Here is a 24,542-nt window from a genome sequence, read left to right on the forward strand (position 1 = left end):
TTATCTTGCAATATACCTGTAATAGTTTCAAAACTAACCTGTAAACCTAGCACTTTGGGAGGCCGAGGTGGGCCAATTACCTGAGGTTGGGAGTTCAAGACCAGCCTGGCCGATATGGTGAAACCCCATCTCTACTAAAAAATACAAAAAATTAGTTGAGTGTGGTGGTGTGCGCCTGTATTTCCAGCTACTTGGGAGGCTGAGGCAGGAGAATTGCTCGAACCCAGGAGGCAGCGTTTGCAGTGAGCCGAGATGGTACCATTGCACTCTAGCCTGAGCTACAGAGTGAGACTTTGTCATAAATAAATAAATAAATTTTCCTTTCAGTTCTTCTTATCCTAAAAAAAAAAAAAAAAAAAAAAAAAAACTCATTGGGAGATACATAGTGTAAATACTAGGGTTTGAAGTCATTTGAAATAATTATTGTAATTATAATATATATAATATATAATTTTATATAAATATTTTATACAAAATAAATTATATAATTATATATAAAATAATTATAAATATATATTATATAATTGTATACTATATAATATATAATTATATACTATATATAATATAGAAATTATGTATAATATATATAATTATACATAACAGACTCCTGGGAATATGTCTTGTTTTATAATTTGGGCTTTAAAATAATTTAAATATTTTACACCATAGTAATTTTAAATTTTAAAAGAAATAAAAAGCAATCCCTAAAAAATGGAAAACAAATTGAAATATCTCATTAACTAGATATCAAGTAGGTGGCACATTATTATTATAATTATGTTATATAAAATATAACTATAAAAATATATAATATATAATATAATCAATAAACTATATAATTATATTATTTATATGTATTATATATTATATATAACAATATATAATATATATTTTATGTATAATATGTAATATAATTAAATAATATATAACTAAATATATAATTATTATAATTATATATAATAATTATTATTATAACAAGACATATTCCCAGGAGTCTTACTCTGTTTTCTCTACCTTATTCCTTCCTCCACCCTATAATTTATATACATGAATTCTATAATATATAGTATATAATATATAGCATATGTTATATATAATATATGTAATATAGTATATATTATATTTGTAATATGTATTATATGTAATATATAATACATCTATGTAATATATAATGTATAGTATGTATTATATATGTAGTATATATATATCTGCCTGTCTCAGCCTCCCAAAGTGCTGGGATTACAGGCATCAGCCAGCCACCGTGTCCAACCTTTATAATTTTTATTAGTTTTCTTTTTGAAAATATGAATTTTATACATGTTTCTTCCCATTTCTCATAGAAAAGTATATTATGAATTATATTTTAAATTGTTCTTTCTCATTTAACAATATTTGATGGAGATTATTCTGTATCAGTGTCTAGAGATATGCCTTATTCTTTCTTATAGCTGCATAGGTACTCCATTACATGGCAGCACCGTAGTTTTTTTCCAACAAGTCCCCTGTTGGTGGACATTTGGGTCACTTCAGCCTTTTGCTATTACTAATTGCAGTAACAAACAGCCATATGCATCTGTCATTTTGTGGACTTGGCAGTGTGTCTTTGGGATGGATTCCTAGAAGTGAGATTCTGAGTCAAATGGTAAATACACATTTACTTTTGCTAAGTATTGCTAAACAATTCTTCTCCATAGGGATGGTAACATTTTCCTGCAGGCCTTTTAATAGAACAAGGGGTCTCATTCAATAAGTTCATTTTACAGAAGCTAGAAGACTGAGAAGATACATGATAGTGCTTTTGAAATGTTTGAAGTGCTATTATGGCATTCACAGGATGGAGACCTATTTTGCATAGCTTTGGAGGGCATACTTGGGATTAATTTCAAAACTGACATTAAGTCCCCTGATCAAACAGCTTCCTTAGCTCCTCATTCCAAGAAAAGGATGTCCGAGCATTGTCTGTGGCGTGCGTCCCAGACTTGCCACGTTTCCCTTTCAACCAGCCTTTTTCATCTGTTTTCCCACATCTCTGCCAGAGCCTATGGTTCTTCCAAATGGGATCCCTTGTCTCTCAAACATATCCCCTGCTCTGTGTCCTAGAGTCTTTGCTTTCTATGTTCCTAGTCATCTGTGGGTAAAGGGACACACGTTCATAGCCCCTGCGCAACTTGCTTGTAAGTAGGCAGAGGGCTAGAGAGGATGGGCTCCAAGTCCAAGGACATTACTGGGTCTGGGAATGTGGGTACAGCTTCTCGGTGACATAGGAAGGAGTGAAGTGCAGTTAAGGCAGGAAGAAGTGAGACCAAGGCAGAGCCAGTGTGTTGTATTCAAGTCTGTGGACCATGAAGGCCTCACGAGGGGCCACCCCTCAGAGACTGGGGATGGCTTTTCTAAGGCTGGCAGGCAGGGAAAGGAAGAGGATGAAATCTGTTTTATAAGCAGTCCTGCATATGGGCAGAGACCACATTTGGTTTTATATATTGCCACATTCTCAGCACCTAGAGTGGCTTCCGTGTAGTAGGTGCTAACTCACTGTTTGTTTCAATGAACGAAATGAGTTCACTCACGAAAACTTATGTCTACAGGTGTGTGTCCACCGAAGCACCATCTACCCGGTGGGCCAGTTCTGGGAAGAGGGCTGCGACGTGTGCACCTGCACCGACATGGAGGATGCTGTGATGGGCCTCCGCGTGGTCCAGTGCTCCCAGAAGCCCTGTGAAGACAGCTGTCGGTCGGTGAGTGGGACAGAGGGGCTGGGCATGCCTGGAGCCATCAGGGCAGGAAAGTAGAGGAGGGCATCTTAGGAAGGGCAAGAAAGGTTTTTTTTTTTGTTTTTTTGTTTTTTTTTTTTTTTTGAGATAAGAGGCTTGCTGCGTCGCCCAGGCTGTAGTGCAGTGGCACAATCTCGGATCACTGCAAGCTCTGCCTCCCGGGTTCACGAGGAAGGGCAAGAAAGGTTCTTTAGTGACCTCTGGTTCAAGGCTAGGGGTGTGGGAGAGCGGAGGGGGTTAGGGCTGGATAAGAAGAAAAAGCATGAGCAAAGAATTTGTGTCATCCTTCTGCAGTTCAGGCCTTAGCTAATGGTCACGTCTGTTGTATGGCCTTAAGTCTAAAGGACTGGTGGAGTAGGTTTGAGCAGAGATGTGGGGAGGACTAAATGCTTAGAAAAGAGGACTTGATTTCCTTTTTCTTCCACCCTCATATATCACCTTCGCCTGTCCCTAGAACAAACATATGCTCTGAATTTTCTAGGATTGTCCTGGTTTCAGTGTACTCTGGTGTTTCCACGTAGACTGTTGATTTTCAGGCCGTGTTTATAATTTGAGGTACGGAAAACATCCCTGTTCTCCAAATCCAGTTTGTGGCGGCTGCCCCTGAGGCTCCTGTGTGTGCTGGGGTGCCCTATTCTTGCATATTTAGGACTGATCAGACCCTGAAAAGGGAGCACCAGTCTGCAGAGAGGATTGTAGGACAAATTCTGCTTGCTGGTTTAATGCGCTTATTACTACATTATTATCAGCAGATAATGATATTAAGAGAAGAGGTGCCAGGGCGGACAAGCACATACATCTTATGATTGCTTTTGCAAATGTCAACGGCAGTGAAGACAGAGCTCCTGAAGGTGTTTTCGAGGTGAATGGTTTGATGGCAGAGGAGAGCCTGAGGACAGATCGCGAAACCCAGGCCCTTCACCTGCTGTTCTACCTGCATTTGGGTACTGAGAGTGAGTGGAGTTGCTCAGTACCTTTGAGAGAGGATGATGCTGTGGTATCCAGATGTTCCTTTGGGAAACACTAAGCTTTAGAAACCCTTTGGTTTTCATCTCCTCTCACAGGCCACCTGAGGCCAGGAAAATAACTTGCTGTCAAATAAAGAGAAGTGCTGTTTACAGGTCATTTTTAGGATATTGACACCCACTATATTTCGTGTTTCAGTGGGGAGTTTTGCTTGCAAAGAATAGAACCCATTCAGACTAACTACAATAAGAGGGGATTTGTAGAAAAGATACAGGAGGATCTCAGGAAGTGTAGGATTTGTAGAAAAGATACAGGAGGATCTCAGACAGGAAGTGTAGGATTTGTAGAAAAGATACAGGAGGATCTCAGACAGGAAGTGTAGGATTTGTAGAAAAGATACAGGAGGATCTCAGACAGGAAGTGTAGGATTTGTAGAAAAGATACAGGAGGATCTCAGACAGGAAGTGTAGGATTTGTAGGTGGGCACCATGGTCCTACAGCATGTGTCTCCATTTGTCCTAAGAGCCGGTATTTGTGTCCATCTGCTCCAGCTCCTCCCTGCAGGCCAGCTTCCTCTGTGCAGAAGTTTTGCTTTCTCATACATTTTGTTTGCACACAGCTTTATCAAATCTCACTTCAACTCCACACAGCTTTTCAGATCCATGGTTCATCCTTTTCCAATCTGACTTAGTCGGTCTTTGTGTTTCATGGATCAGCTTCTCAAGAGGAAAGTTTGACAGGCCCAGCTCAGCCCTTGGATCGGGTCCACTGTCCAGTTCATGCTCTGGTCCAGTCAACTATTGGGGGAGCTGCAGGTCCTGGGGTATAATCCTGGCTGTGTAGAAAAGCTGGGGACAACTTCAAAAAGAAGATGAGTAGGGAGGTCAGGGCAGGAGTGGAGGAGGAAACGTGTCTAGAACTCTTGACCATGTGATTGCTCTAGGGAATCCAGTGCCCTGTCTTAGAGGCTGAATGTTCACATCTTCTGGGGAGGAGAAGGGAGCGTTGTGGTTTAAAATCTCAGGGGACGTGGGAGGCTGGGCTTGGATCTGTACTGTGTTGAGTGAGGTGGGAGCTTAAGTAAGTTACAGATGGTCTCAGACTTCATTCTGCAAAGAGGGTAGTATTGTTAGCGTTGTTAGCTCTGGTCTGATCTCAGAGGCACTTGGGCTCATATCTCCCAGTCCATGTGTTGTCTGGGTTGTGACAGAAAAGAAAGGACAACACTACCATCGTCACCCTGAAGCCACAGTGTGCAGAAACACACTTTGCCCAAGCTCCTCTGTAGTTCTCTGCTCTTCGTGTCAGAGGAGTGGCGGCAGGTAAGCGGGGGCGTTGGCGGCTTCTCAGGAATGTTCCAGGTGGTCCTCAGGCGATGGCCTTGCTTCCGTGTCCATAGTGAGAGGAGGCCTCCACCTCTCTACAAGCCTTTGAGGGGATTTTCCATGAAGGCTGATGGCCATCTGACTCCTCACCCGTAGGCTCCTGAATCAGGCTCAGTTGAGGTGTAGGAACTGTGTTCTGAGAAACCGAAGGAAGTCCGTTCGATTTTATTCACTCTGTGATACTCCTCAGGAGGAAGAAGAGGGAGGGATGTTCTTCCCAGTATCAGATGGGGAAACAGGACCACCCCAGGGAACGGGGTTGGCCGCAGCCCCTGTAGCTCACAGGAAGCCTGTGGACACTGGAGGGTCCTGACCTGAGCCCAGAGCCCGTCCTGTTAGGCTGGTTCAATCCACAACTGCAGCGTTGCCAAAGGGTCAGTCTGATCCAGGAGGAGCTCTTCAAACCGTGCTCCTCAGATCACCTCAGAGGGGACAAGTGACCAGAGCTTGGCATCTGCCACCTCCATTTCAGTTACTGCAATTGTGCTTAAAGGATCGTGCTGCTAGATAAATTCATAATTTATTGTTCAGTGCGTATGTTTTCAGGTTGGGTGGGTAATAGACCTACTTAGTTCCATTCTTAATTGGGAAACCAATGAAAACAGGATGGAGAAGAGAGCCAGGAGAAGGGCCTGGGATGTGTATTTTGATACAAGATATCAAACGTAGAGATAAGCGAGGGAATTTGTCGGAGGAAGGGAAAAGAAAGAATTTGAATAATACAGGTTGGACCCTGGTTATGCAGCCGGGAAACAGGGTAGCTGTGGGGGTATGGAGGGGAATCTTAGATGGAAATTTGGAGGCATGGCTAAAAGTGTCTGGGTGTGAGAAGCTAGCGGGGCTGTGGGAACAGGCATCTGGCCCGGGAGTCATCCATAACATTGACACTCTTTGCTCATGGTGAGAGGCAACAGGAAACGACAATAATATGCGGATCTCGATCACTCAGCCTTCTAGAGAGGCGCGTGAGAATGACAGCAGATCCCTAAAGGTATTAATTACTGTCTTCTGTGTTCTTTGAGTCTGTGTTTCTGGCTCCCTGAGACCTTGTTTTCTTCTTTAGTGGCATTTTGTATGTTCTGCTGTATCGTGGAAGGTGCGTACACAGATTGAGTCATCCTAATTTGTTGTCTTCTCCATAGTACCTAGTACATCGTAGGTGCACAGTAAATGACTTGAATCTTGGCTGATAAAAGCCTGGAGACAGCTCGCTGCACACTGCTGGGAGGTGGGCAGGGATTGTTAGTAGGTCTCGTGGAGACTGGGTGGGGTTGAGCCAAGTCTCGAGAGTGTTGAGCCCTTCCAGAGAGAGGCACATGTGTTGTGCATCTTCAGATTCTGCCCTGCTTGGGAGTGTGCTTGGGGAGCACAGCAGGCTGCCATCCACACCCGTCACACACCTGTCCCACACCTGTCCCACACCTGTCCGGAACAGCTGTGGTTACTCTTTCTCTCTTAAGGACATAGCTCCAAGATGGAGCATAGTCCTGGATTCTTTGTTCTTGGCTCCTGGGACAAACACACTGTCGTCACTTTGACTATTCTTTGTATAGACTTTTCAGAGGAGGGTTTCAGTCTCTTTTCATCATGCTTTAGCCAGATTGGAGGACCTTCTAGAGGCAAAATGGGCTGATAGACTCGCAGGATGCTGTTCTCCCTGGCATGCTTTCTGGGGAAGGTTTGTCTGTTGCTCTCTCATCTCACTTTTCTTTTGTAAAGAACACCATACCCTATAAATTACTAGGTAAATGTCAAGTTTGTAACCTTTTGGGGAAGCCCAAATCACATTGGTGAGCAGTATTGGGATCAAGTGTTCGTCTGGTATGGGAGGGTAGCCCTGCGAGAGCAGAGACTGGATCCCAGTCATCCTGAGTGTTCCCCCCGGTCAGTGAGGGGCCCTAGAGTTGGCCATGATGGTAGCAGCTGCTGCTAAGTGAACTCTGAGCTGTCTTTAATACTCCCACAGACTGGATCATGGCCTCTCTCAAAGTGGGATCTTTCAGGAAACAGAATTATATCTGCAGCGGATGTAAGACTTTGTTTAGTGACCTAGTAGTTGCTGCTGCTTGGCATGACCCTGAGCCTGGTTGACAACAAAGGCGAAAACGCCCAGACCAGCGATCACTCAGCAGAACCCCAGGGCTCAGTACGCAGGAGGCGTAGGTAAGAACCCCTATGTCTTTGCTGCTCAACTGTCCTTGCTCTGTTTTTTCTGCTTTTCCAGGGCTTCACTTACGTTCCGCGTGAAGGCGAGTGCTGTGGAAGGTGCCTGCCGTCTGCCTGTGAAGTGGTGACCGGCTCACCACGGGGGGACTCCCAGTCTTCCTGGAAGAGTGTAGGTCCAGGCCCCCGGGACAGGGAGGAGGGCAGACCGGGGCCGCTCCAGGGACCAGTGTTGACCTTAGTTTCATCTCATTCCCTGCCCTTTGCTTTCCCCACTGGGCGTTTCACCCAGCTGTTGGTGTTACCCAGATGCCAGCTGGGATGACCTGCCCCTTAGGAACTAGTTAAGACTGCCTCAGGCTTCCCATTTTGTAGATGTTGGGAGAAAAGCCCAGGGCCGTCTCGGGCGTATTCATGCTCTCATTCACCTGTGAATCCGAGGTGCTGTGGCTGAGCGGCTGGCGCTGGGAGGGCCTCATCACCCCTCCGAAGTGCCACAGGCTGCAAGTACTGTTCTGGACCACACTGACCCAGGCAGCGTCCCCAGACCTTTTCACTGGTTTCTACTGAAAGCTCCGTGGTGGTCTTAGGGAGGTGGAAAACTTCACAACCCGGAAAAGGAACAGCATTTCCCACAGTCCCTCGGCTATTCCTGCAGGTCTGGCTGGGGCATCTTGCCAGCCCCCCATCGCCCCACTCTCGTCCTCTCCTGGCTGGCCCAACCCTGCCAGTCCCTTCTTGTAACACAGAGCAGTTCAGCTGTCTCCTGTGTGCTGCCAGGTGCTCTCAGACTCTGATGCTCATCAAGCCATTTTCTTAAAAACAGAGGATTCTGTCTTTGTGGATTTTAGTCCAGATGCTAGGAGAATCACAGTTCTTTCAGTCTGGTCAGAAGGATAAGGAAGGTGGGGGTAGTAGCCAAGTCCTGGCAGTCGTGGGAGCTGGTGCTGGGAGGAGGTGAGCTGCCCATATGGGCCTTCCCTCTGTCTCCCTCAGTAAGACCAATGCGCTTCCCTTAGGAAGGCCAAGGGTCTGCTATCTTGTCCTGAGCCTTCCCCATCTCCTACCCAGGCCCATTACCTTTCTCCTCCCCAGTGATAACAGAATGACTCACTGGGCTTTTTCAGGCGAGTTTCCACCTCCCCCTCCAGTCCGAGTTGCCTATGTGTTCCCTTCCCTGTGTTCTCCCCTCCCCACCTTTTAGTGCTTCTGCTCCCATGTGCCCTGGATAGAGGCAGGTTTTATTCCTCTTTCCCAGGGTCAAGGTACAGCTCAGATCAGAGGCTGCCCCATCCTGGAGGGGCGGAGAGCCGGTCCCTTTGTGCTCATTACTCCTGCCCCTTTCCCCATCTCTCGTTTCCCTTCAAGGCCCACCCCACCCTGCCCATCATCGGTATTTGCAAAACATAAGGTGACCTGGGCTTCTCTCCTCTACCTCAAGTCTCCATCCTAACTAAAAAACGTGGGTGATGGCAGTGGTTTTGCTGCTGAACCATGTCGGGGGGCAGCGGGGGTGGTGGCAATGGGTGCTCCTAGTGAGCTGGTGGCCATGGCTCGGTGAGTGAGTAATCAGAGGAGGGAGAGGTCTGGAGGGTGGAATCAGGCCTGCAGGGAGTCAGGAGTGGGAGGTGAAGAGAATGGTTGCAAGTGTTTGGCATTTTCTACACTTCATGTGGAAGGAGAAGAAACAAGCAGGCACCAGGAGAAGTAGGTCAGGGCCTGAGATGGCGGCAGAGGGCACCTGGTTACATGCCTGGGTGCTGGCCGACACAGGGCACTCGCGGTGACATTTTCCGGGGAAGATCCTCCTGGTGACTTTTCTGAACCATGGTCATGGGTCCTTTCAGTGCTTTTGGCCCATGGTGACAACCCTTGAGATCAGGCTACCTGTGTGCAGCCCCGGACTCTTCATGGACAGATTGCAGGGCTGTTGGGGTCCCAGGCCAGCCTTCTCAGGCTTCTGCCAGCTCCCTGTCTCCCCCTACCGTGGGAAGTAGCACCAGGCTGGGAAATGGGTTGGGCTTCCCCGCTGCACCTTCCTCTGATGGCCCACACTGTTGCTTCTCGGCCAGAGTGTCTGAGCTCAGCTCAAACCAGTGCTGAGGAAGGGAGGGTGAGTCCCCTGGCTTCTCCAAGGTGCTTGCCTGGGTGCCTCAGTCAGGTGATGTTGACCCAGACTATTTGAGTGGCACTCACTGAGATGAGCCCCACTCATCCCCTCCACGGGCCCTACCCTGTGGTGGGGACTTACAGGTTAAGCCAAGCCTCACGTCTAGAGTCCAAACCAACTCCCTGAGAGAAGAGCATCTTCCCATTGGGACCCTGGGCTCTAGCCCTGCCGCAGTTTGTTGGACTAATTCTGGTGCCCTTCAGGTCGGCTCCCACTGGGCCTCCCCGGAGAACCCCTGCCTCATCAACGAGTGTGTCCGAGTGAAGGAGGAGGTCTTTGTACAACAAAGGAACGTCTCCTGCCCCCAGCTGGAGGTCCCTGTCTGCCCCTCGGGCTTTCAGCTGAGCTGTAAGACCTCAGCGTGCTGCCCGAGCTGTCGCTGTGGTAAGTCGTGCAGGCTGGGGCTGTGTTGGGCTGGACTGGGCCCCATCTTTAAGCCTCTCTTTCCACCTTTGGCTCCTGAATTCTTTGCCTTTTTAGCAACTTAGGGAAATGGATAGGACCGAGATCGTCCCATCTGCTGCTACTGCTTTTATGAGAAAGCAAATAAAATGAGAAAACCGTAAGAATTTCCCGAAGATCACTACATAGCGAGACTGGGATTCGACCCTAGGTTTCTCTGATTTGGAGACCACCTTTGTATGCTGTGACGTTTCACCCCGGGGAAGGCGTTCAACTTGCCACCCCGACCCTGCCAACAAACAAACAAACGGCAACAACAACAAAAACTAGTTCTCTCTACCATATCCTGCTCTGAATTTTGTTTATTTATTTGTTTGTTTGAGGTGGATTCTCACTCTGGAGTGAGAGGCGCTATCTCTGGATAGGCTGGAGTGCAGTGGCGCTATCTTGACTCACTGAAACTTCTGCCTCCTGGGTTCAAGCGTTTTTCCTGCCTCAGCCTTCCGAGTAGCTGGGATTACAGGCGTGTGCCACCACACCTGGCATATTTTTGTATTTGTAGTAGAGATGTGGTTTTGCTATGTTGGCCGGGCTGGTCTTGAACTCCTGACCTCAAGTGATCCACCCACCTCGGCCTCCCAAAGTGCTGGGATTATAGGTGCGAGCCACTGCGCCTGGCCACTGAATTCCTGAAAGTGAAAATTTCAAAAGTAACATTTCGTTGTTTCATAAACCCAAACATCCTCCCATTTATCCCATCCCTTAAATGTAAATTCACATAAGCAAGTGCTGTCGCTTGGAGAATGTACGGGGCTCTTCTCACTGTGGGCTGCATGGGGAAGGGAGGCTGCTGTGGGCTCTGGCAGTAGGACCCCAGTGCTGGGTTGTGGGGGGAAAGGGCCGACAGATACAGGAGGGAGGCCCAGACACGGAGGAGGAGCCCCAAAGAGAGCGAGCAGCCTGCTCACTGGTCTCCCGGAGTGTGTGGTGCCCACTCTCACTCTGCACTTGTCTCTCCCCCAGAGCCCGTGGAGGCCTGCATGCTCAATGGCACTATGATTGGGGTGAGCCGCCGCCCTCTTCTCCAGAGCAAGTGGTGGGGACAGGGAAGGGGGTACTGCGGGAAGGGTAGCAGGCAAGTCATCGTAAAGCAGAAATGAAGGAAACCGGGGAGACCTAACCCCAGCTTTCCACTGCCTGCGGGACATCCCTGGCATCCTGGAGCCCAGGCTAGGACCATCTTCCTGACTCTCCGGGCCTGTCTCACACTCACTTCCTGGCCCCCACCTCAGGCGCCTGTGCGTTTCTTCTGTGCACGGAGAAGCACTCTGAAGTCATTGTGCACATTTTAGTCTGTCCCCTCTGCCACTGCCTGGGCTGCCTCTTTGGCATGAAAGTTCTCACTCTTACCATCTCAGTACTGGAGATGGGAGGACAGTAAGGCAATGGGCCATAGGAGACAGGAGGAGCAGCAGAGCGATGGCTCATGGGAGGTATGGGTGGGTGGGCAGGAGACAGCATATGGGAGTAAGGTGAGGGGGGGATTGGGGGATGCTGGGGTGGCCTGACCCTGGTGCCTCTGGTTCCAGCCCGGGAAGAGCGTGATGATCGATGCATGCACGACGTGTCGCTGCATCGTGCAGGTGGGGATCATCTCTGGATTCAAGCTGGAGTGCAGGAAGACCATCTGCAATCCCTGCCCCCTGGTAAGAGAGGCTCGACGGGGACCGAGGGCATGGACTGGACTCTTGTGGGACCCAGGCAGTGGGACCTCACTGGGGTCTTTAAATAAATAAATCTTTCATAATTTTCTGATTATAAACAATATTTGACAATAATGAAGAAGAGAGTAAAAGTCACCCACCCAAATTGCATGCCTCAGAAATAATTATAATTTTGGTTTTATAAGTTGCAAATATTTTCTTAGTTTTCACAATAGACACAATATTTGCCAGGCTTATGATACTATGTTTACAGTTCCGTATCCCTTTTTGTCTATTTTAAGAAATAGCACCACCGTTCTTTGAAAATATTAAAAATTAGTCAACAAATATTTATCAGACACCTCCTATGTGCAAGGCTCTACACAACATTCCTTTGAGTGGATGTGCCTCATGTATACAACCAAGCTATTACGGGACATTTGGGTGGTTTCAAATATTTCACCCTGTTTTTGCCGGGGCACACTGATGCTTTTTCTGAATGCCTCCTTGAGGTGGTTCTGAGAGGTGTACTCATCGTTTCTACTTTGGCAGATGAAACTGGCATTCCATGGTTTCAGTTGTGACTTTTAGTCCTACCTCACTGGGAAGTTTTGAGCCCCATGGCAGCAGGGCGGGGCCTGCAGCTCAGGAGGGGGCCTTGGCTTCTTCCTCAAACTCCTTTCTGGATGTGGGGCTTCTGCTGTTTGAGAAAATGCCATTGGTCAGAGGAATTTCTTTGAGCTAGACGCATGAACTGTGGGGATGGCTCTTTCAGAGAGCGCAGGGAAGTGCTTGTTTCAGCTCTGTGAGGCAGTCGGGGGCTGCAGCAAGGTGGAGAGGAGCCACTTACGAGCAGGCAGCACAGTGGCCAGAGGGGCAGGGGTGGGGGCTGAGAGGTGGTGCAGGTGTGTTTTACACTGTTGAGGACAAGGGACAGGTAGATACTCTACATCTGTGTTCTTCATGGCACTTGGAGGTATCAAGCTCAAAGTGTGGGCTTAATCAAAGAAGTATGGAGTGGATAGGTCTGTAGGAGACACAGCTGTTTCTGAGAGAATGATTCAGAGAGAGCATTCCTTAATTAGGAAGAAGGTAAGTATGTGGTTTTCCTTTTGCTTATATTTTTAAAAATCCCAGTCGATGTTTTAGGTTTTGGGGCCCAGTTGTGTGCATGCGTGTGTGTGTGCGCACGTGTGTGTATTGTGTAACAACCCACCAGAACACATCTGGGCTTCCATAGGGAATGAAACAATGCTGCCTGCGGTCTTGTGGCCTCCCTTTTTCCTGGAATGTCCACTGATGTCCAATCAGGGCAGCCAGGAGACAGCGGGCGGCCCACCCCAATGCCGGCCAGTGGAGACGGGCCCTGCAGCCTGCTCTCTGGAGGGCGGGCCCGCTCTCTCCCTGCCGTGCCCTCTGGTGTTCAGAGGGAGCCACAGCTGCTTCCTCCGCGTCTGGAGAAATCCACCTTTAGAATCCAGTCTCAGATGGAGGTTTCCAGATACTCAAAAATCCATGGTCCTATTTGGTCCGTGTATTATTCTTCTTTTCCTCCAAAATTCTGCTATCCACCTCCTGTCTCCTGAGATCCCTTAGATTCCCTCTCCCTCTATGCATCTCTCAAGCCTTGCTGAAGCCGGCCTCTGCTGATCCTGTTCTAGCTCAGCGTCCTCCGCTAGTCCTACTACGTCTTCTGCCATGAAAGGTCTCTGGGACATCTCCTGGGGGCGGGGGTAGCTGTGGTGAATTAAGGCTGGGTAGATCGGCTTGAACTGCGCACATCGGGCTGAAATGTCAGCATTGCCCGAGATGTGAGTCTTCTGTTGCCTCCCAGGGGAGACAATGCTTGTACCTAAAGGGAGAGCAGCAGAAGGAGGTTTGTGCTGATGAGTGGTTGAGATGAGGCTTGACAGCTGACCGCTCAAGGAAAGCATGAGGAAGAGGGGCCACCCTGCCGTGGAACCCTGGAAAGGCGTCCCGGAGGAGGGCCACCCTGAGTGGACCTCGAGCAATGAACGGGTTGAATGTCGAATAGACCTTCCAGGGAAGGGCATGGTGAATGAATAACCGGCAGCCAGAAGCCAGGGTTAGAAAAGGGAAACACGAGGAGGTGGATGGGAGGGCTGCAAGCAGTCGATGAAATACATGGAAAGGGGCCATGGAGGATGGTGTGCAAGGCAGTTTTAGGAGGACAGCTGTGTGAGGAAAGCAGGACTAATTGGCTGCTCAGACCTAAACAAGTGAACTCGGGGGCTGGCTGGGAACTTGCTCAGCAGGAAGAGGAACAGGCTGCTCCTGAAAAGGATGTTTCCTGCAATGATCCAGTGTTCTGGGAAAACCCAGAATGCAGCTCTGCCCTCTCCGTGAACGAAGGCACGTGGAACACATACCCGTAGCCAGCAGCAGCCAGGAAATCCAGCAGTGCCCAAACAAGTCCTGTTCATTGTGCGCGGCTGTGGTCTGGCCCTGCAGGGCAGCAGACATGCTGCAGAGTGGGCGTTTCCTCTACGCTCTCTCCTCGCCTCCCTTGCCTCTTCCAAGCCCTTGCCATACCCTTAACACTGTTGCCCCCTTCTGCTTATTTTCTGCCTCCTTTCCCTTTTCTTCCAAATCTTTCTTCTCCTGTAACTGCCCTCCACCTTTGCTTTTCTTGGCCTCACTTTGCCCTCTGCCTCCTGCTGTGTGGATTTTGCCTCCCTGACTGCTCTGTCCTCACTGGCTTTTCCTCCTGCCTGCTTCTGAAGACATGTCAAGTTCATGGCTTGATTTATGAGAACAAATGGCTTAAATTAATCTCCGAGCAAGCTTACCAACTCCTAACCTTGATCTTGGGACAGGTCATCTGTCTGGGTGCTCCAGATTGACTTGGTGATTCATAATAGAAAAGCCTTAGGACCCCAATGAATGGATCTCTTAATGGTGATCACTAAATGTGGCGAAATGAGAAAAAGAATGACAACAGAGTTGGCTTCTCACAAAACTAAATTCTTTAAAAAGTTTTGGGATTATGTGATTGTGTTCTTTCTGTTTTTTGGGGATACGAAGATGGAAAGGGTCAAAAGAACTTTAATTTTTTTCTTCTAAAGAAAGCGACACTAGGCCGGGCGCGGTGGCTCAAGCCTGTAATCCCAGCACTTTGGGAGGCCGAGACGGGCGGATCACGAGGTCAGGAGATCGAGACCATCCTGGCTAACACAATGAAACCCCGTCTCTACTAAAAATACAAAAAAAAATTAGCCGGGCGAGGTGGCGGGCGCCTGTAGTCCCAGCTACTCGGGAGGCTGAGGCAGGAGAATGGCGTAAACCCGGGAGGCGGAGCTTGCAGTGAGCCGAGATAGCGCCACTGCACTCCAGCCTGGGCGACAGAGCGAGACTCCGTCTCAAAAAAAAAAAAAAAGCGACACTAATAATTTTTAGGGAATGACGAGACAGTGGATGGTAGCTTGGTAGCATTTTGGTTTTATTTATTTTATTTATTTATTTATTTATAGACAGAGTCTCTCTCTGTCGCCCAGGCTGGAGCGCAGTGGTGTGATACCGGTTCACTGCAAGCTTGGCCTCCTGGGTTCACGCTGTTCTCCTGCCTCAGCCTTCCGAGTAGCTGGGACTACAGGCACCTGCCACCATGCCTGGCTAATTTTTTTTTTTTTTTTGTATTTTTAGTAGAGACAGGGTTTCACCATGTTAGCCAGGATGGTCTCAATCTCCTGATCTCGTCATCCGCCCACCTCGGCCTCCCAAAGTGCTGGGATTACAGGCGTGAGCCACTGCGCCTGGCTGCTTTTTGGTTTTTATTTTATTAAAATTGTTTAAAACACTCTTACTTTGCAAAATAAAAAGTTGCCAACCCTGTTTTTCTCCCAGTCCTGCTGTCTCGAAGCTGCTGCTTTGTCCAACACCGATGTAAATAAGGGGCTCTTACCGTATGCCACCGTCAACAAGTCCCTCGTTGCACTGAGCTGTGATTGCACCACCTGCACTCCAGCCTGGGTGACAGCCAGACCTTGTCTCAAAAACGAAACAAACAAGAAAACAAGTTCCTAGCTGAACTTACCTCCTCTGTGAGTGTAGGGGGGCCGATGAGGGGCCAGATGCTGGGGATACAAGAGAACAGCAGAGACAATTTGCAGCTTCCCATACTTCTCAGGGAGAAGTTTTTTCCAGCATTGTATGGGAGTTCCAGTTACTTCCTCACCAATGCTTGGTATTGTCATGCTTTTCTATTTTAGCCATTGGGAAGTGATATCTTCTAGCATTTTTTCCTTACTGCTTCTCTAATTTCAGAATCTTCTAGTAGTTTAAATTTGCATTTCTCTGTCGGCTAATGATGTAGAGCATCTTACATACTTACTGGTTATATCATCTTTTGTGATGTGTTTGTTCAAGCTTTTGGCCATTTTTATATTGGGGTGTTTGCCCTTTAATGATTATGATTTTTTTCTGTATTTTGGATACTAGTCCTTTATAAGGTATCTAATGAAATATTTTTTTCAGCCGATGGCTCAGCTTTTATTTTTCTTCGTTGTGTCTTTTGAAGATCAGGAGTTTAATTTTGATAAAATTCAGTTTATAGATGTTTTTCTTTTATGGTTAGTGCTTTTCATGTCCTGTTTAAGAAATTTTTGTCCATTTTTAGGGTCGTGAAGATAGTATCCTATGTTTTCTTTTAGAAGCATTATAGTTTAGTTTTATGTTTAGGTCTATGATCCATGAGGAATTAAATTTTAAATACGGTATAAAGTAGAGGTCTCCCGTATGGCTGTCCAGTGGATCCAGCACCATTTGTTGAAAAATGATCCTTTCCTTATTGAATTACGTTGGTACCTTTGTAAAAAATGAATTGCTGGCCGGCCGTGGGTGCTCACGCCTGTAATGCCAGCACTTTGGGAGGCTGAGAGGCAGGCAGATCACGAAGTCAAGAGATTCGAGACCATTGTGGCCAACATAGTGAAACCCCATCTCTACTAAAAATACAAAAATTAGCTGGGCGTGGTGGCAGGTGCCTGTAATCCCAGCTACTCAGGAGGCTGAGGCAGGAGAATCACTTGAACCAGGCGGGGCAGAAGTTGCAGTGAGCCGAGATCACGCCACTCTACTCCAGCCTGGTAACAGAGTGAGACTCTGTCTCAAAAAAAAAAAAAAAAAAAAAAAAATTGCCTGTATATGTATAGATCAATTGCTAGATTCCTTTTTTTCTGATCCTTTAATTTGTCTATCCTTATGGTCACACCACTGTCTTGATTACTGTAACTTTATGGTTAGCCTTGAATTTAGATAATTTAAGTTCTTCAACTTTGCTCTTTTTCAAGATTGTTTTGGGTATTTAATGTCCTTTCAATTCCTATATAAATTTAGAGTCATCTTGTTAATCTTCATTTAAAAAAGTGTTTAAAGTATGCTGGATTATATTGAACCTATAGGTTAATCTGGAGAGAAAGGATGTCTAAACAATGTTGAGTTTTTCAATCTATGAACATAGTATATCTCTTCGGTTATTTAGGTCTTGCTCTCAGTCTGTGCTGCTGTAACACAATACCTGAGATTGGGTAATTTATAAAGAACTGAAGTTAATTTTTTCACTGTTCTGGAGGTACAAGATTAAGGTACCAGCAGATTTGATGTCTGATGATGGCCTGTTCCTCATAGGCAGTGCTTTCTCATGGCATCCACATGTGGCAGAAGGTGGAAAGGCAAAAGGCACTAGGGCATTCCCTTGGACTTTTTTTTTTATTAATAACAGCGCAAATTCACTCATGAGAGTGGAGCCCTCATGACTTAATCACTTAGGCCCCATCTCTTAATATCATCAGTTGGGGGTTTAAATCCCAACATAGGAATTTTGAAGGGACACACACATTCACATCTTAGCAGTCGTCTTTAATTTTTCTCTGCAATGATTTTTTTTGTGTGTGTAGATGCACAAATTTTGTTACGTTTATTACCTAGTATTTGGATGATATTGTGAATGGAAGTTTTTAAAAAATTTTATATTTTGTTTGTTGCTTTTATAAAATTAGTTTTTATATTTTGATCTTGTATTCTTCAGCCTTGCTAAATTCACTTACTAGTTGTAGTAATGGTGTTTTATCTTTTTTTTTTTTTTTTGAGGGGGCAGATTCCTAAGGATTTTCTTCATGAACAGTTATGACACCTTCAAACAAAGACAGCTTTTACTTTTGAAATCTCTATACATTCTGTTTTGTTTTTCTTGCTTATCAAACTGGCTGATACAATCAGTACAATATTGAATAGAACTGATGGAAATGTTTTGTTTCTGATCTTGGAGGGAGTTAACTCATTAAGTACAATATAGTTGGATGTTCAACAGCAGCAGTGCCCAAGCTTTTTGGCACCAGGGACCAGTTTTGCAGAAGACAGTTTTTCCATGGACCAGGGTTGGGGGAATGGTTTTGGGGTGATTCAAACGCATTATGTTTATTACGCACCTTATTTCTATTATTATATTGTAATATCTAATGAAATAATTATATAACTCACCATAAGGTAGAATCAGTGGGAGCTCTGAGCTTGTTTTCCTGCAGCTAGATAGTCCCATCTAGGGGTGATGGGAGATGGTGACAGGTCATCAAGCATTAGATTCCCATAAGGAGCACACAACCTGTATCCCTTGCATGTGCAGTTCACAGTAGGGTTTGGGCTCCTGTGAGAATATAATGCTGGCTGCTGATCCGACAGGAGGCGGAGCTCAGTTGGTAATGTGAGTGATGGGAAGTGGCTGTAGATACAGATGAAGCTTCGCTTGTTGGCCCGCTGCTCACCACTGCTGTGCAGCCCAGTTCCTAACAGGCCATGGACCGGACCGGTACTGGGGCCTCCTGTCTTATGGAATATTGAAGAAGTTCTCTTCTATTTTTTTTAGTGCTAAGTTTCTGCAATGAATGGGTTTTAAATTGTGTCAAAAAGTTTTGCTATATATTTTAAGATGACCATATGGTTCCCCGTTAATTCTGTTAACATGAGGAATTGTATGGATTGATTGCTTTCTTCATGACGTGTTATCCTGTTTCACATCTGCTGCTAGATCCATTTGCTCGTATTTTGTTAAGGATTTTTATGTTTATGTTAAGAAGGATAGGTTTCTAATTTTCTTCTCTTGAATGCTTTTGTTAGATTTTGATGTCAGGGTTATGCTAGATCCAACAAAATATGGTGTTTTCTAAAGAGCTTATGTAAAATTGGTATTATTTCTTCCTAAAATTTTTGGCAGATTTAATCAGTGAAGCTTACTAGGCTTGAAGCTTTTCATGTGGAAAAGTTTTATATATAAAATTCAACTTTTAAAATGGAAAGACAGATTTTCTGTTTCTTCTTGAATTAATTTGGTAAATCGGTTTTTCATGGAACTTACTCATGTATTTAAGTTGGTCAAATTTAGTTACACAAAGTTGTTTATAACATTTTTCCTTATTATACTTTTAGCATCTGTGGAATGTGCAGTTGTAAACCTTCTATTATTTCTAAAATTGATAATTTGTTTTTTTATTTTCTTGATTAGAGATTTTCTTATTTTGACTACTTCGTCTATTATATATTATTATATATTGATATTATTATCTTTCAAAGATCCAACTTTTGCCTTTGTTTTACTTTTTATATTTTTCTTTTCTATTGATTTCTGCCCTCATTTTTATTATGTCTTATCATTTAATGACTGGGTCTAACTTGCTCTTTTACTGCATCTTACTATGGAAGCTTAGCTCATGATTTTCTAATATAAGCATTTAAAATATAAATTTTCCATCAAGAACTGTTTTTGCTCTACTCCTCAGATTTTGATATATTGTTTTTATCTCTAGATAAAAATATTTATTTTTTGATTTAAAAGTATTCGTTTAATTTCCAAACGTGATGGTGTGTTTTTCAATACTTCATTGTTGCTAATTTCAATATAATGAAATTATATACATAATTTATATGTGTATATATACATAATTATATATAATGAAATTATAGACATAATTTCATTATATTGAAATTTCGTTATATTGAAATTGGTCATAGAATATAATCTCTAAAATTTCACAATCTTGACATTTATTTACTTTTTTATCTAGTCAGTCTCTGTTTATCCATGTTTACAATTTTATGGCCCACAATGTGGTCTATGTTTGTGAATATTCCATGTGCATTTGAGAATAATGTGTGCTCTGCAGTTTTGGAACATAATAGTTTATTTCCAACTAGGTCATACTGGTTTTTATAGTTTTCCAAATCCTCAGTGTCTTCATTTATCTTTTTCCTACTTGTTTTTATCAATTACTGAGAGAACATAAAAATCACTAAGATTGTGGATTAGCCTATTTCTCCGTTTAGTTGTATCCATTTTTGCTTCACATATTATGAAGCTTTGTAGACGCGTACATGTTTAGCATTCTTATGTCTTGATGAATCTATTCTTCCGTCATTATAAAATAACCTCCTTTATTTTTTAGAGGTAGGATCTCACTCTGTCGCCCAGGCTGGAGTGAAGAGGCGCAATCATGGCACACTGCAGCCTTGACCTCCCAGGCTCAGGTGATTCTCCCACCTCAACCTCCCACCTAGCTGGGACTAGAGGTGCGCGCCACCATGTCCAATTAATTTTTTTGTAAAGATGGAGTTTTGCTATGTTGCCCAGGCTGGTCATGAATTCCTGGGCTCAAGAAATCCTCCCACCTCAGCCTCTCAAATGCTGGGATTATAGGTGTGAGCCACCGCACCCAGTCGCCTCCTTTATTTTTGGTAAAATTCCTCATCTTAAGCTGTCTCTAGTCCTATCTAAGCTTGACAACAATGGACCAAGATAACAAACTAAGAATTACAGTCAGTTATTCACTCATTCAACATATATAGCATCTATTATCATTTATCGAAGCAGAGGGATCAAATCAGTGAAAGAAAACAGATAAAAATCCTTTACCTCCTTTCCCTAAGTGAAGAGTAATCTTTTTTGTTTATTTATTATTTTTTTGAGACAGGGTCTCACTCTGTCTTCCAGGCTGGAGTACAGTGGTGTGATCATGGCTCACTGCAGTCTTGACCTCCTGCGCTCAGGTGATCCTCCCATCTCAGCCTCCCAGGTAGCTGAGACTACAGTTGTACACTACCACGCCTGACTGATTTTTTGTATTTTTTGTAGAGATGGGGTTTTGCCATGTTTCATAGGCTGGTCACGAACTCCCGGGCTCAAGTAATCTTCCCGCTTGGGCTTCTCAAAGTGCTGATATTATAGGCATGAAGCCACCACACTGGCCTTGTTTGGTATTAATACACTTATATTAACTTTCTTATTTTGGCTAATTTGTCTATTATATCTTTCTTTTCAACCTATCTATCTAAATTAAAAGTGCATCTCTTGAAAACAACATACTAATTGAGTGTTGCTTTTTAAAATCTAAAGGTGACAATCTCCATTTAATGTAAGTATTGATATAGTTGGGGTTAAATCTATTGTTATTCATTTTATCTGCTGTCTTCTTTGTTACTTGTTCTGTTGTTAATTCTTGTCTTTTGGTTCAATTGAGTTTTTCCTTTTTTTCTTTTTGTTAGTATTATATCTCTTCTATTGACCTTTTCTTTGTATTTCTTCATATTACTATTTTAGTGGTTGCTCTAAACTTACCACAGTCCACTTTGATTTAATAATATAACATTTCATGTACAATATGCTTTTTCCACAATTTGTACTTGGGTCATATAGTTTACTTTTCCATAAGAAGAGAGAAATTCCACAAGGTATTGCTATTATTTTTGCTTTAAACAGTCATTTGTCTTATATAGAATTTAAAAAGTGAGCTGAAAGTGATGTTTTATATTTATCTACGTATTTATAATTTTCAGTGCTCTTCCTTCTTATATATCTGAACTTCCATATTATATCATTTCCCTTCAGCCTAAAGAACTACTTTTAGTGCAGGGCTGGATGACAACACATTTCTCAGATTTCATTTATCTGAAAGTGTCTCTCTATTCTGCCTTCATTTACTGAATATAGAATTCTAGGTTTGACAGGTTTTTAAAAAATTTCATCACTTTAAGTATGTTTGACTGTCTTTTGGCTTGTGTTATTTCTGATGACCAGTCAGCCACCATTTTTATTGTTTTCCTTTTTGCATTTCCCCCCTTCTATTGGATGCTTTAACGGTTTTTCTTTAGTTTTCAGAAGCTTGCGTATATGCTTTTGAGTAATTTTCTTCATACCTTTTCTATTTTGGATTCATAGTTTCCTGGATTTGTGGGTTGATTTACTGATCAAACTGAGAAAAAATTCAGTTATTATGTCTTTAATATTTTTTCTGTTCCATTTTGTTTTACTCTCTTTCTGAAACTGATTACATGTACATTCACGTGTTGCTTAACAATGGGGATATGTTCTAAGAAATGCATCGTTAGGTGATTTTTGTTGTGCAAAGATCATAGAGTGAATATATACAAACCTAGATGGTCTAGTCTACTATATAACTAGGTCATATGGTATAACCTGTTACTCCCAGGTGACAAACCTGTATGGCATGTTACTGTGCTGAATACTGTAAGCAACTGTAACACAATGATTAGCATTTGTATATCTAAATACATGTGAATGTAGAAAAGGTACAGTAAAAAACATACAAAGGATAAAAATGACATACCTGTATAGGGCACTTAGCAAGAAGGGAGCGTACAGGACTGGAAGTTGCTCTGGGTGAGTCAGAGAGTAAGTGGTGGGTCAATGCGAAGATCTAGGACATTGCTATAGACTGTAAACATTGTACACTTAGGCTACCCTAAATTTACTAAAAAATATTCTTCTTTCTTCAATAGTAAATTAACTTTAGCTCACTAAATTTTAAAAGCTTTTTGATTCTTGTAATAACACTTAGCTTAAAACACAAACACATTGTACAGCTGTACAAAATTATTTTTTCTTTATATTCTTATTCTAAAAGCTTTTTCCTATTTTTAAAATTTTTAATTTTTTTTAACTTTTTTTTTTTTTTTTTTAAATCGAGAGGAGGGTATCATTCTGTCACCCATGCTGGAGTGCATGCATAGGCATTATCATAGCTCACTGCAGCTTAAACTCCTGGGATCAACTGATCCTCCTGCCTCAGCCTCCCAGACAAGTGGAACTATAGGCATTTCTTTTTTTTTCGAGACGGAGTGACCCAGGCTGGAGTGCAGTGTCGCGATCTTGGCTCACTGCAAGCTCCGCCTCCCAGGTTCATGCCATTCTCCTGCCTCAGCGTCCTGAGTAGCTCGGACTACAGGTGCCTGCCACCACACTTGGCTCATTTTTTTTGTATTTTCAGTAGAGATGGGGTTTCACTGTGTTAGCCAGGATGGTCTAGCTCTCCTGACCTCATGATCTGCCTGCCTCAGCCTCCCAAAGTACTGGGATTGCAGACGTGAGCCACCATGCCCTGCCGGCATTTTTTAATCTTTAAACTTTTTTGTTAAAAATGAGAACTCAGCACCACAATAGTCCAGGCCTACACAGGACTGGAATAATCAATATCAGTCTTCTACCGGAGATGTCATCTTCTGTGATAACAATGCCTTCTTCAGAAATACTCCTGCAGGACCTACTTGAGGCTGTTTTACAGTTAACTTTTTATGTTTTCAGTAAATATAAGGAGTATCTGTAAAAGTATTGATGAACCAGTAACATAGTTGTTTATTATTATCAAGTATATAATTGTATGTGCTATACTTTTATATGACCGGAACCACAGTAGGTTTGTTTACAGCTGCATCACCACAAACATGTGAGTAATGTGTTGTGCTCTGAAGTCACTAGGTGATAGGAATTTTTCTGTTCCATTGTAATTTTATGGAACCATTGTCATACATGCAGTCTGTTGTTGACTGAAACATTCTTTTTTGGCTCATGACTATATATTATTAAACCATCGATACTATTCGATTGGTCCCTGGGGCTCCATATATATATATTTTGCACCTTTATTCCTCTCTGTGCTTCAGTTTGGGTAATTTCTATTGATCTGTCTTAAAATTCAAGGATCCTTTCTTTTCTTGTGTCCTATCTGCAGTTAATCCAATCCAGTTAATTTTTGATTTAGAGTATTGTGTTTTCTAGTTCTAAGATTTCCATTTGATTTTTTTTCTATAGTCTCCAGATTGTTCCTAAAATTCCCTTTCTATTTTTCCATTATATCCATCATTTCCTCTAGACTCTTTAGCATATTTATCATAGCTATTTTAAAGTTCCTGCCTGCTAATTACAATATTGGGGCCATTTCTGTGTCTGTTTATATTGAGTGATAATTCTCTTGGTATATATCAAATTTTTCTATTTCTTTGCATGAATTTTTTTTTTTTTTAATGTATCAGACATTGGTGGAAGATATGTTGAAGAGACTCTTAATTCTGCTTTCTTTATAGTAAAGGTTAAGTTTGGTTCTAGAATGTGGTTAGATTATTGGGGGTTCATTTTGAACTATAGAAGTCTTGATTCTTAAACTACATTAGGGAAGGTCTAGTTCTGCATTTTTCTTAGCTGTAGGCTGAATATTTTAGTCCTGAGACACAGCGTTTACCCTGAAGGCTTGTCCCTTATGAAGTTCCAGTGGAAACCCGGGTGTTTACCTAGCCCCTCCAACTTGTTAGAATTCAGACTGCGGACTCTGTCCTGTGTGGTGTGTGGCAACTGAAGTTTCTGTTCAGGTCTTTGAGCTTTCCAGCTGCTGTTTTGTCTCTGGGCTCCTTGTAGGCTCACCTATAGATGTATAATTAAGGGATCAACCAAACAGTTCGGAGGAGTTTACATGCAGATTTAGGGGCTTCTTTCTGACTTCCTCTTTTCTGGCATTTTCCCCTTTAGTTTCCAGCTATTCTAGCAGTTCCAAACTCTGTCTGCTGAGTCCTCAGGCAAATACAACTACCGTTTTCTGCTTGAGTTCTGGCTGTCCAGTGCCATACAGATGGCTCTCATGGGAAAAGCCATTTAAACATGCATCTTGTCCATTATGGTTCCTTTTTT

General features: G+C 43.7%; 1 protein-coding gene across 2 annotated transcripts in view; it reads left to right on the top strand.

The window, feature by feature from the left end:
* Positions 1 to 24,542, top strand: part of LOC105484247 (von Willebrand factor) — a 186,210-nt gene that overhangs the window by 155,980 nt on the left and 5,688 nt on the right. For both annotated transcript variants that reach the window (XM_071072329.1, XM_071072330.1), the window contains exons 43-47: positions 2,586 to 2,735; positions 7,347 to 7,457; positions 9,659 to 9,839; positions 10,881 to 10,921; positions 11,447 to 11,563. In XM_071072329.1, the coding sequence (XP_070928430.1) occupies positions 2,586 to 2,735; positions 7,347 to 7,457; positions 9,659 to 9,839; positions 10,881 to 10,921; positions 11,447 to 11,563 (600 nt within the window). The remainder of the gene's footprint in view (positions 1 to 2,585; positions 2,736 to 7,346; positions 7,458 to 9,658; positions 9,840 to 10,880; positions 10,922 to 11,446; positions 11,564 to 24,542) is intronic.

This window comes from Macaca nemestrina, chromosome 10 (genome assembly GCF_043159975.1).
Source record: "Macaca nemestrina isolate mMacNem1 chromosome 10, mMacNem.hap1, whole genome shotgun sequence".
Classification (NCBI taxonomy): domain Eukaryota; kingdom Metazoa; phylum Chordata; class Mammalia; order Primates; family Cercopithecidae; genus Macaca; species Macaca nemestrina.